The 12473-nt window shown below is 36.5% G+C and overlaps 2 protein-coding genes across 2 annotated transcripts in view; both read right to left on the reverse strand.

Annotated features, from left to right (window-relative positions):
• LOC118732948 overlaps positions 1 to 3043 on the reverse strand; it is a gene marked incomplete in the record, with an annotated part of 35046 nt that extends 32003 nt beyond the window's left edge. Inside the window, 1 exon segment of the mRNA XM_036462076.1 lies at positions 2545 to 3043. Coding sequence (XP_036317969.1) covers positions 2545 to 2602 — 58 coding nt within the window.
• A 4350-nt stretch (positions 3044 to 7393) lies between these two features.
• Positions 7394 to 12473, reverse strand: part of LOC118732949 — a 49785-nt gene continuing 44705 nt past the window's right edge. The window contains exons 9-12 of the mRNA XM_036462077.1: positions 12043 to 12156; positions 11410 to 11461; positions 7850 to 7965; positions 7394 to 7784 (exon numbers count right to left, since the gene is read on the reverse strand). Coding sequence (XP_036317970.1) covers positions 7623 to 7784; positions 7850 to 7965; positions 11410 to 11461; positions 12043 to 12156 — 444 coding nt within the window. The 3' untranslated portion in view covers positions 7394 to 7622. The remainder of the gene's footprint in view (positions 7785 to 7849; positions 7966 to 11409; positions 11462 to 12042; positions 12157 to 12473) is intronic.

The following is a 12473-nucleotide window of genomic DNA, read 5'->3' on the forward strand; positions in this document are numbered from 1 at the left end:
ATTCGGCACATCGATTGTCTTTATCGAAGGTAGATCCAAATGGCGATATTTTTTTTTTGCATCTTCAAAGAAAACGCTACGAGCTTGCGTCACATCTGAATTGTCAAATTATTGAATGAGAGCCCACTTAACATTCCTTGGGATTTTCGTGACGCACCCGAGTAAATCCACGTAACTGTTTTTTCACATTTTTGAAAGCCTGTAGATCATCCACCCACCGCTGAAAGGAAAAACATCACATGTCCTCTTTTTCTTTCTATCATCTAATCTTCAAAATCCAATAGGTCAAAACGATGATCGAGTAAGTCCCGATTTAGCATCGTGGGCTCCCCCACTATTAGTGATAGCATTGCTATTTAATTCTGGCAACCAGATTTTGTAGAGCCATTTCGTAAGAGTTTGCCTCTTTATAGGCATTTATGCAAAGGCAGAGGATGTGACGAAAACGTCTTCCTACGAATTCGCAACTCAACCAATCTCTTCTGAAATTTCAGCATGAAGGGCATCATGCTAATGGCTCTGAATAAAGACGACGTCGACTAGTTTCCATGATTAATCCTAATTTCTTGTATTTTTTCTCACCAAAATGTTTGGAACAGATGTTGATTTAGTATCAAAACTGAAATCTTGGAATCAATTTTAAACTGACTTGCGCAGAATCCGTTGACAATGCAGTATGTAAGATGAATTAATCCGCTAGGTGGCACAGGAGTCGAGATAGTTAAAAAAAAACCCCGATTCGGTTCATATTTCAAATGTGGATTACCTACATGAAAGGAAATAACTCCTCAAAAAATTTAGCCGATAGGTGGCGCGGCGGTCGATATATTTCGAAAACCTGCAGCTGTGGTTTGATTTAGCTTATAGTTATTTAATATATTCAGATAAATTACTTACATAAAAAGGAATAACTCAACAACAAAAAATTTGCCGGTAGGTGGTGCAGGAGTCGAAATATTTGGTGAACCCATATTAATGGTGCGATTTGGTTCATATTTAGAATGCTTTTCCTAAAATTTTTTTTTAATATTAACTAATTTAATTTATAACTTAAAATTTAGGCAAAAACCATTTTTTTTTCAAGGTAAATAAATAGAGTTTAAAAGGGTAACAAAATGGTATTTTCATATTATGTAGGTAGTGCGTAGTTTTTATCAACAATATTTTTTCACTCTACTGTAAAATTTAACTAAAGGAAGTTAGCAGCTTTTGGCACGGTGGCAACGATATATACATATAATTTTTCAAAATTTATTATTTTCAATAAACAGTTCCAGGTAGAGATGGGCACGGGCCGGAATATTTGCTATCAGCACAAACTCGTGCGTGCATGGGCGTTCAGTAAACTTTCATAAAAGCACGAATAAGCACGAAAAGCCCGTTGCTAATACTACAAATTTAGATAAGCTTTTGTTTTTATACAAAAAAAATAGTACATACTAAAACTCTTTTGATAAGAGAAAAGCAAAAAAATAAATATTTAGAAACCGATATGAAAAATAAGATACTTAGTAGTTTTGGTTACATATCTGTACATAAAATACCTTTCACTTTGTCTAATTCCCAGAAAATATATTATAAAAATCTTTGATGTAAAAAAATTGATTCGCTTAAGTAAATATACATATGTACATATGTACAAAAACACAAAATTAAAAATATGTACATATGTATCCATACATACAAAAAAAAATTAACTCTTTATTTCCGGGCTGGGACCGTAGTGCCGGGCCGGGCCCCACTAAAATACTTATCGTGCGGGCTCGTGCGTGTTTTTTTAAGTTGATTTTGCACTCGTGCCGGGCCGGGCCTGAAAATTTAGGCCCGTGCCCATCTCTAGTTCAAGGCCATATATTTAAACTCCGGCAAAATTTCTTCTTCTTGAAAAAATACTACTTAGGCTGCTTTTGTTCATCAACAGCATCAACAGTTTTTTGCCTCTCCTGGACATTACGGATCTTTTGAGTTGTGACTGTTTTTGATTTAGGGTGCGATATGTACACACATATACATATGTATGTATGTACATACGCATTTATGTATTGCCTTGGCGGTAGCCAGTGGTTATTGGTCGTTACGTATACGTAACGGTGTACTCTCTTTACAAATCCAAAATATGCAACTTGGATGACGGTATAAGGCTGCAAAAAAAGGATGTAGTATGTATGTACATATGTATTACAAAATTTACGTGAGCATACACAATCCCCAAGTCTCCGAGCTTACACATGATGGGTATTTGTTTTATTTACTCATTTGAAGCCCACGGCAAAGTGTGACATTAGAACTTAAGGTTCTTCTTAATACAAATTTCATATCCTTTAACCCGAAAGCTTGCATAAGCAGTGCGGTTCAGCGGTTTGCTGTGGATAATACCATCAACGATACACGCACACGCAGATACATATTTATATAATTTTTTGCAAATTTTTCCACACATGTGGCCAACCACCACACACACACACACGCAATCCCCACAATGTACCCGCAGTGGCAATCTCTACAGGAGTTATATAAAATGCATGAGTCAGTTTTAAAACATACCCTGTGTAAAAAATAATATATTAAAAGATGAGAGTGACACAACAGAGTTGGAAGACATGCTTCCACATTATCCTTTCACATCCGAAACGTGCGCTGGCCAATTCCTTGAAGATTCCGCGAACATACATATATAAACGGCACCGCCTTCGCAATTTAATTCAATTTGATGGTCTGGCGCTGGCCTGTTAACATTCTTCCTAGATTCCGATATGCAATTTTTCGATTTTATAAATAAGCTATTACTTGCACTAAGGTGTTTACTTTTCGCGTACAGGTTAATTTCAAGAAACCCAAACTATTTTACTGTATAATTTTAGGGTTTCAGTTATTTCTCTAAGCTAAAGTATTGTTGTTATTTATTAGCACAACCCCATCGAGGCGTTTCGTTTTTGATACGTTCGTCTGCCGTCTGCCGTTGCCGTTGCCGAGTAGATTTCACCCGTTGCATTTGACAATTAAAACTCGACTGAAATGGGCATCTCTCAGCATGGTAAACATAAGTCGAGTTTTTCCAAACATGCTCCTCGTTATGGTCAACGGTTTCTTTTGACGTCGGCACTTGCCAACTTTGCCATTGACTTCACCCACATTTTGAAGATTCGCTCGCATCATATGGTTGCACATATTTATGTTTATTTATTGAGGCGCATGCTCATGGTGAAATTTTTGGTGGTGAGTTTTTATTTTGTTTATATTTTGCCAAGATTATTCGACATTTCATTTCTTGTGACATTTCCAGCAGTTCGGTCTGTTCGTAAACACAATAACTTGCATTAATTATGACAAATGTCAACAAAAGATGTTCGCTAATATAAAAGTATTTGCCAGTAACTATAAATTCAGAGAGTAGTGTCTGTAGCGCTGTGTAACCTCGGATATCGGCAGATTAGTGCTTGAAAATTTGAGATAACTAGAACTATGTATCTTGGGGCATTGTATACTAGTTTCCATCGACACTCAGCCTCCTTTCTTTCGTGACAACACTGAACCCGATTCTAACTCAAAGTGCCTGTGCAAATCAGTAACAAAGTTCTGTTTGAATAAACTTTTCACTACAGTAAGAAAATTTTAAATTCCAGCTGTGCCGGCTCAGTAATTTTTATTCGCCCCAAGGCTGTAAAATATTACTATCCCGAGCGATTTTTTTTTGGACTTTTGCGCATAAAAATTTAGGAAATCGCCTTGGATGATATTTTTTCTTTCAAATCCTTTTGTGTGCTGCCATGCAAATTTTCGTAATATTTCGCCCATCGAAATATGTTAAAAGTGGGTTGTACTTTTGTTGTTGTATGCGAAAAATTAGAAGGGCTGTTACGCTTATAATAAAACTGCGGGCTCATAGATTTGTTGTGATGCTAAATCCGAATATGCAATAAAATTTATAGTTTGACAGTTGACAGCTGTCAAATCAACTCCCAATTTCTCTAAAATTAAGAAAATCTTTTTGAAAATACCACTGGTTACGTTTTTTGACGTGCTGATCACGAACTTTATGTCAAATTAAAACCTTGACAGTTCTTTAATATTCACACGGTTTCATGGGGCTATTACTATATATTTTAAATCTGACACACCGTAATAAGAGATTGTTGTTATTACAAGCTGTAATTTTATTCTCAATAGGAATGTTTAAATAAAAATCGTTTGTATATTGAATTCCCCTAAAATTTGAAGCAATTCCCCGATTACCCCGAGAAATTCAAAATCCACCAAAATCGGGGAATTCTCTGCCGGTTCACTGTTTCCAATATTAAATAATCAGGGCTATGACAGAACCTTTCGTAGCTTCGATTTTCGTAAAATCTACGGAAGTGCTATGACAGAATCCGAATGGCTACGAACGTAAGTTCGAAATTCGTAAAGAGCCTTCACTGTAATGAAGATTCGTTCAGATACTCTACGACGAGTTTACGCTGTTTACGCGAGTTTCGAAGAAAAATTCGTTGGGAGAACCGCTGATTATTCCTGTGTCTGTGAAAATCATTTCAATGCGAATGATTTTATTACTTGCCCATTGCAGGCAAATATTTTTAAGCGCATGCGTTTACACCAAGCTGTAGTTCCCTTGCCCTGGGAGGTTCCTGTGCCTGAAATGCATGAAGCACACGAACGTTATCTATCATCTGCTGATGCGCAGACGCAAACTGAGTAGGTCTGCAAGAAATAAATAGTTGGTTACAGCGCCAAATAAGAAGAAGACACTCCCAGTTAAACGAGGCTGTATTTGCAAGCATCCATTTCAAAATGTTCACTAAAGGGCAGTTTAAAAAACCTTCAAAAAATTGTTAGCTAAGTCTTCATATAAATTTAGAAGAATGGATGTTTTTTAGAATCAAATATTTAAATAAGAAACTAATAGTAGTAGGCAATATTGAAGTAATTCTTAAAATAAGTATACGTACCATATGTATGTATTTATGCTGATGTGTTTCAATTGATGCTAATTTGTAGCAAACATAGCACTCGCACCTCAAAGGGTTAATTTGTTTGTTTACGGCTGTTTGACATTATAACTAGCTACAATAGAGTTCGAGCTAGTTGCCACTTCTACCTTATTAAATATGTCTTGAATTATACTAAATTGTACAACTCGACAACAATGACGTTGCCTACTGTCGTCCAGAAATAAGTACTAAATCACGAAAATCATCGAAAACTATCCAGTGCTGCCAAGTTGTTCCGTTTTAGTACACCAGTTGAATTTTGGGCGATTAGTTGAAAGGCCGTTCATACCAAGTGATTGTTGTTTTCAACTAAAAGTTGCCTGTAAAATCGCCACACCTAAGCACCGCATCAGGCTCGACTCTTTGAAAGACGAATATCACTCGACACGACACTCGCAATGAGGCTATATTTTTAAATGGGAAAATAACACTCAATTACACATACTAATTACCACCTCTGAACGAAAAAATAAAAATCATAAAATAATCATTAAATGCTGATTTAAATTATTTTACTTATGATTACGGTCCCTGATTTCTTGTCCTTAATTTTGTACAAAGTTTGATTCGTAAGGTTTTTTTTTACCGAAATAGCTGCAGTGACTCAAAGAAGGGTTCACACGTGTTTACTTATTTTTAATAGTCACGAAGTTTTTTAAGCTACATTTTTCTTGTTATGTTTTACAAAGATATTGTTCATGCTTTAAACAAATCTATGAAATATATATATATATATTGTTGCCTTTAATTGTTTTACCTGGGCTTTTTTTTAAATCTGAAAAATCTAATAAATATATTAATTGAGATGATTTACTTTCAGGCTTGGACATTTTCAGTTACTTTGCTACCTTTTAATCTACTATTTGTGAAATTTGCAAACAATGTACCTGCTAAGAAGAAAAAAAACATTGAAGCAACCCGTGTGTACTAAGGATTTAAAAAGCTAAAAAAAAAATCTAAAAAATAAGCTTTATGTACAGTAAGTTCACATTCACTAAGAACCCTTTGCTCTGACGCCCAATTGGCTTCAGTATTTTCTCCGCAGCCAGAACCGGTGCCGGAATGCATACTGAGATAATTGGACGTACTGGGAGCCTTGGGCGTGGTATGATCTCGAGCCGAGCGCCCGGCCAGAGTGCGCTCAGGCTGCCAACCGCGCCCGTTAAGAAGTCAAACGCAAATAACTTTTACGCCCTTCTGCCATCCAGCTCCTTCGAAAATCAGGACCTCCGTGTCGGCTTCAAGCATCAAGTCCATGAGCTTCGCCTCTACAAGTAGCCAGTGTTCCGGCGTTACGCATATCTTCTAGAATCGCAACCCGGGTTATCTACTTCTTGTAATATTGAAATGTAAATACAGCTTCTGAATTTGATTTGATGAAATAGGGTAAAATAGCTGGGGCTTTTTTTTGCAAAAGAAAACATTAGTTTAGATATACAACATGTCTTCTGATGTCGTCAGCACATCATCTCCATAGCGAGGCCCAAATGCCTCTTTTCAGGGAGCACGTTATGCTACAGACGTAGGCACCCGGACAATCAAATTTTTTCGGCAGAACCATCGCAAAGGCACGCCAAAAGGCATCTCTATCTCTACGAACTTAAGGACGAGGTCTAGACATACATCGACCAACCACTGGGCCCGACTCTATACAGACAGGCTTTAACGGCATACACAGGACGTTTGTCTAAAATTACACCGACTCCCGACCTGTGGATGCCGGGAGACCCGCACCACTTTAGCTCAACCTCGACACATGCCCGCGAAACTCAACTCAACTAACGTCCCAGTCCAACAGCGTCGAAGTGGTACGTTTTCTCGGCCTTCCGTTGGTTGAGCTTGACGACAACGATTGAGGGACAAGCCGATTAAGATAGCATTAAGTAAGCTGCTACAACGACAACAGTTTAACAACTCAGCACGTAAGTACAAAATAAATAAATTCCTAGGACAGTAGACAAAGGGAAGACTGATACTCTTAGCAATCGTCATAAGGCAACCTGACATTCTGCTCCCGCTGATTTGTCGTGCTTTCTCGTATTTATTCGTTAGTGATCTTCTCGCTAGACGTTGGGACACGAGCTCTACGCATTTTTTGATGTAACTTATTGCATATGTATTTACTTTGATTAATAAATAGATAGTTTAAATCTACAACCTCTGTTTAAATCCGTACATCAGCATAACCTCTTTAGAGAACTAATACATACTTTTTAACCTATGAAACAGCTTTTATTAACAAATAATATTTTCTTAAAGCAAGCGCCTATACCCTTACCTTTTATTTTCCCAAATCCATCGGTGAGGTGTTAATGCATTTTGAGTTAAACTACATTAGTGTATGATTTTCTTTAACCTGCTGATTAAAAATATCTACTAAAATTCAGGTAAAAGACATGTGTACATATGTTTTAAAATTTTTTAATCCTTGACGTAAATTTTCTTAATAAATAGATACAAGGGCAATTGCATTCATGCATGCGCCAAAACCCACTACTATCATAACCAAACATTCAAAACATATGCTTAATAATATACTACATAGTACGTATGTATGTATGTATGTATGAGTAAACAGCGTTTATGTGGAAATGTATAATTCGTAATCAATATCATCGTATGTAATTGCGCAAGCTATCGCCGTTTATTGACTCGCTCAATATATTTAGTTTTATTTAAAGCGCGATTTCCGGCATTTGGATCCATCATACGTTTCCAATCTGTTTGGCCCACAACAAAGCCTATTGCCCGCATTTTTTCTTGTGCACGCTTCTCTTCGATATCCGCCCAGCGTACCTGCATAAAAAAAATTATAAAATTCATTAAATGTAAGGATATTGGGTATGTTCAGAAATTATTACGCGTTTCTTCCCATTGGTACTGGTTTTGGGCGGCTGCCAATCGTCCACTTGCAAGAAATCCTCCATTGTGGCCGCTTTACGTTTATGCATCAGCTTATTCGTACCATCCAAACGAGCTGCATTAGGATTTGGAGAAAGTTTTTTTGTTAAGACCATAAATCTTGTTCATTTCATATTATTTAGAATTCCTTTATGTATATATGTATGTACATATGTATGTAAATAGCTAACCATAAATATAGCAAATGATTTATCTATGTATTTACCGAGCAAGCCCAGTCGGAAACAAGTGACTTTTATTAAAATCAAACTAATTGAAAAACTACTTTGAAACAAGTGAAGTGAGTAAATGTTTCGAATTTTGATACCCTTTTTACCAAAAGAAACAATTTGTGTCTTGGATGTATGAAAAAGCATCTGTGAAGTGCAGACCTAAAGAGTATTTAAATGAAACATAGTGACTTTAAAGTGTTTTAATCCAGATGCATTTTAAAGTAGTTGGAATCAAATGCAGAGTCGGACAATCGGCTTGCCGCTTGCACACAATTCAAACTGAACATTTGAAAGCACACTTACATGTCTGGCTGTGGCTGAGCGTGCAGAGATGCTTGCTGTTATTTGTTAGCTTCCAGAAGGTGCGGGTTCAAATCCCATCAGAGGCAAAATGTTGAAATGATTTTTTTTTTTTTGGCTTCGAAATATGAAAAAGCATTTGTGAAGTGCAGAACGAATGCGTATTCAAACGAAAAATACTGACATTGAAGTTCTTTAAACCAAATGCATTTTAAACTAGTTGAATTAAAATGCGGAGTCGGATAATTGACCTGCTCCTAGGACATGGCCATGTTAATAAAGTTAGTTGCTTATATGAAAAAAGGAAGAACTCCAACCACTTATAGTTGGTAAAAAAGTACTTTTTAAATTGCTTTTAAAGTAGTTTTATTTCCTACAGGGAAGCATACAGAAAAAAAATTAAGTTATAAGCATAATCACAGTCTGGTACATATCATCCTGCCTGCAAAGGTATATTTTGGTGCATTATCAAATATTTGGGAATTCAATGTATTTAAAATGTTGTTAACGAACAAATGCACTGAAATAAATATACTTTCACAATGCTATATGATCCTAATTGCGATTACCCTCTATATGGTTTATTTTGCAACAATAAATTTTTTAGTTAGCTATTGGTGATTTCGATCCTTCCAATAATATTAACATTTTAAGCAACCATCTCCCCTGACACAGCTTTAGAGAACGTACTCGCTTATTGCTCCCTTAGGAGGTTTGTGGGATCATATTTCCGCGTGTGCTCCCTGATTGCTTGCTTAGGAGGTAAACGGGATTACCCGCCCTACTAGGACATACAATGTTAAAGGTAGTAAACAATCTTACATGCTTATACACAGGAGCATAGGGAGCAATGGGGTGTATTTGTAAACTTGCAAGGGAGTAGTCGCGCGGAGCAATCGTCCGATGCTCCCAAGTTCTAATGGCATATAGTACAAAATCTCACACGTACAAAACAATTTGCAACCTTCTTCTTCTTATTTGGCGCTATAACCGCCTAAGCGATTTTGGCCGAGTTCAACAAAGCACGCCAGTCGTTTCTCTTCTGTGCCAACTCACGCCAATTGGAAATGCCAAGTGAAGCCAAGTCCTTCTCCACCATCGCAGTGAGGGCCTCCCTCTTCCTATGCTACAACCAGCGGGTTCCGAGTTGAATACTTTCAGAGCTGGAGCGTCGGTGTCCATTCGAACGACATGACCAAGCCAGCGGAGCCGCTGTATTTTAATTCGCTGCACTATGGGTGCGTTCAGAAATGCATCAAGCCAAAGCATCAGCCTATTTTATTTCTAAATTGATAATTGATGGAAAGTCAGAAGTCCAAGCCTTAATTTAAGCCTAAGTGGAAAGTTCTACCACCTTTTTGCTTAATTGCGATAGGTACTCACACTTCCCAAAATCAGTTTCTCCTGTTCATCACATGACTATAAGTTTGATGGTCACTTATAAAGGTATAGAAATTTGCAGGGATAGTAGTCGAGGTTTTTAGTTTTAATATAAGCCTAAGTGGAAGGTTCTACCACCCTTTCTTTGCTAGAGCTTCTCAAATATTGCAAAAAACGCGATATTTTTTGACACTTTGACCTCGTTTTTCTTAATATCTGGAGCGGATTGAAAAACCTTATGCTTACGGATTCGCGATCCACCTGCAATCCTTTCGCGACCCACCGGATGTTACCCATGTTTTAGAGAGCGCTTTTTTACGCACTGTGCTGTCGAAATTCAAAAGTATGTACAGATTTGCAGAAATTACTTTCAAAAGTTAAAATTGAAAGGTGTAACCGTCACTGAAAAAGACCAAATCACTTTAGAGAAATAATTTCGACTTACTCGTGCTTGCACAAGCAATTTTAATTTTTTGCTGAAATTGCTGCCAAAATGTTTAGACTGATAAATGACATATGACTAAATTGACACTAGAATGCACATATGATGGCTGTGTGTGTGGGGTTGGAGCATTCAGAACAGCTCTCTGCCTTCAACTTTTATAAGAAAGTCTTATAATAATAATAATAGATTGGCGCTTACACATATGTTAGTGTTTGGCCGAGCTTCTCCTCCGATTTGTGGCGTGCGCCTTGATGTTGTCACACAAAGCGGAGGGACCTACAGTTTTACGCCGACTCCGAACGGCGATTGTATTTTTATGAGAAGCTGTTTTTCATGGCAGAAATACACTCGGAGATTTGCCATTGCCTGCCGAGGGACGACCGCTGTTAAGAAAAAACCTTTTTTCTATATTTTTGCGATGTTGCTTTGACCAGGGTTTGAACCCAGGCATTGTGGAGTGGAAGCGCGCACTGCTTACCACTACACCACAGCGGCCGATAATAATATAGAGATGTATTTCTAAATTTTCATCTTGTGGGAAAACGCAAAGTTTGATAAATTCATACAATTGGTATACCGAAAGACAGATGGAAAAACACATATCTTCGCAATTTTTTAGTCAGGCTGAGCATATTCTAATAATCAAGCTTATTAATTTAATTATATTTCTATATTATTAAACGTGCGATATTGTCATATTTTCTAAGCTAGAGCTGATACAGAAATTGCAATAACAGATTTGAAGGCGTAATTAAAAATTAGGCTAATATCATATAATATTAACCTAATCATCAGAAATGCTATTGTGCAGTGTAATTAGTGCATTATACATTTTATGGCTGTGCGCATTTCAGCATTTTTTTTTTTTTCAGGTTCTCAAAAAAGAAAATTAAACTGCACTGCCAGTTTGCGAGTTTAAGTTCAGAGTTTCCTTAGTAGAACGGTATTATGGAAAACTACCGTTAGTTGTGTTGAAAAAATTGTGAAGTAATATTTCTAACACATATTTTTCAGTTTCTTCCAGTTCAGTACTTAGCAAAAATATTTTTTTAGTTCATGACTAATTTTTATGTAAGGAGTATACATATGTACATACATACATGCATGCATAAATCATCGCCTAGTCTTATACATTTTAGTTTATTCATTGGTGCGCACTTACCTAGACTTTCCGATGTAGTGTCACTTTCCCATTTGCTCTTCAAGAATCCAAACTATTTTGAAAAGTTTATGTATATGTGTAAAATGGTTTTGAAATTAAAAATACGCATATGAATTAATTATGTTCTTTTAAGAGATGTTAGAAAATTCACTGAAGTAAATCAAAAATTAAGAAAGCGGTATTTGCTATATACTGCAACTGCAAGGGTCAATAATATCACTGCGGTGTTACTGCATTTACGGCCGCTTTTTTAAGTAGCTTTTAAAATGTATCTGCCCTTCAAACAAACATATTTGTTGAGAACAAAATTTGTGTTTAAAGAGTAGACCAATTTAACAAAGTACTTGAGAAAACTGCCCTTCAGAAATATACATACATAAATTAAAAAGTACTAGCATTAGCACAGGATTTGTGCCACTCTGGGTTTGGGCTTTGCCAATAGCAAAAAAAAATAATGCTTAATCCAAAAACGCAGCTACTGAGAATAAACCTAGAGCTACTGAAAATCTACCTGGAGCGCTGCCGTGAACTTTTTCTACAGCATATTACCAATATTGTCGTCGATGATGTAGAAACAACATATTTAAAAAAAAAAAAAAAAAACAACAAATTACATACTCGTTTTCAACTTACACTAGTTTCAGTATCAGCAGCGGCTTCGTTGCTATTGCTATCCTCAGTTTCGTTATCTGCTTGTGGCTGCGTTAAACTACAATCATCTGGCGCACCACTATTGCTGTTATTATCCTGCAATGAAAACACATCCACAAACCATGAAATAATACTGTTCCACTTTTTTCTAAATTCGCTTAATTCGGATACCTTAAATCAATGGTTGTATATTCATGAAGTCGAAGAACTTATACCTCTAATACAAAATATAATTGTTGTGTGTATGTTCATTAAACAAGCTTTAAAGTGTTACAATATCTTAAACGCTAGAGTTTCCTCATCTTTTAACAAACTTGGCAAGCGTTAATGCTTATGTGACATTTGATTGTTTTTTTTTTTTTTTTGTTTTCAAAGAGTGCAGCAACATTTCAATTGATGTTCAATGTATCGAA

The sequence above is a fragment of the Rhagoletis pomonella genome, unplaced genomic scaffold, assembly GCF_013731165.1.
Source record: "Rhagoletis pomonella isolate Grant_MI unplaced genomic scaffold, Rhpom_1.0 Rhpom_scaffold_00002, whole genome shotgun sequence".
NCBI classification, from domain to species: domain Eukaryota; kingdom Metazoa; phylum Arthropoda; class Insecta; order Diptera; family Tephritidae; genus Rhagoletis; species Rhagoletis pomonella.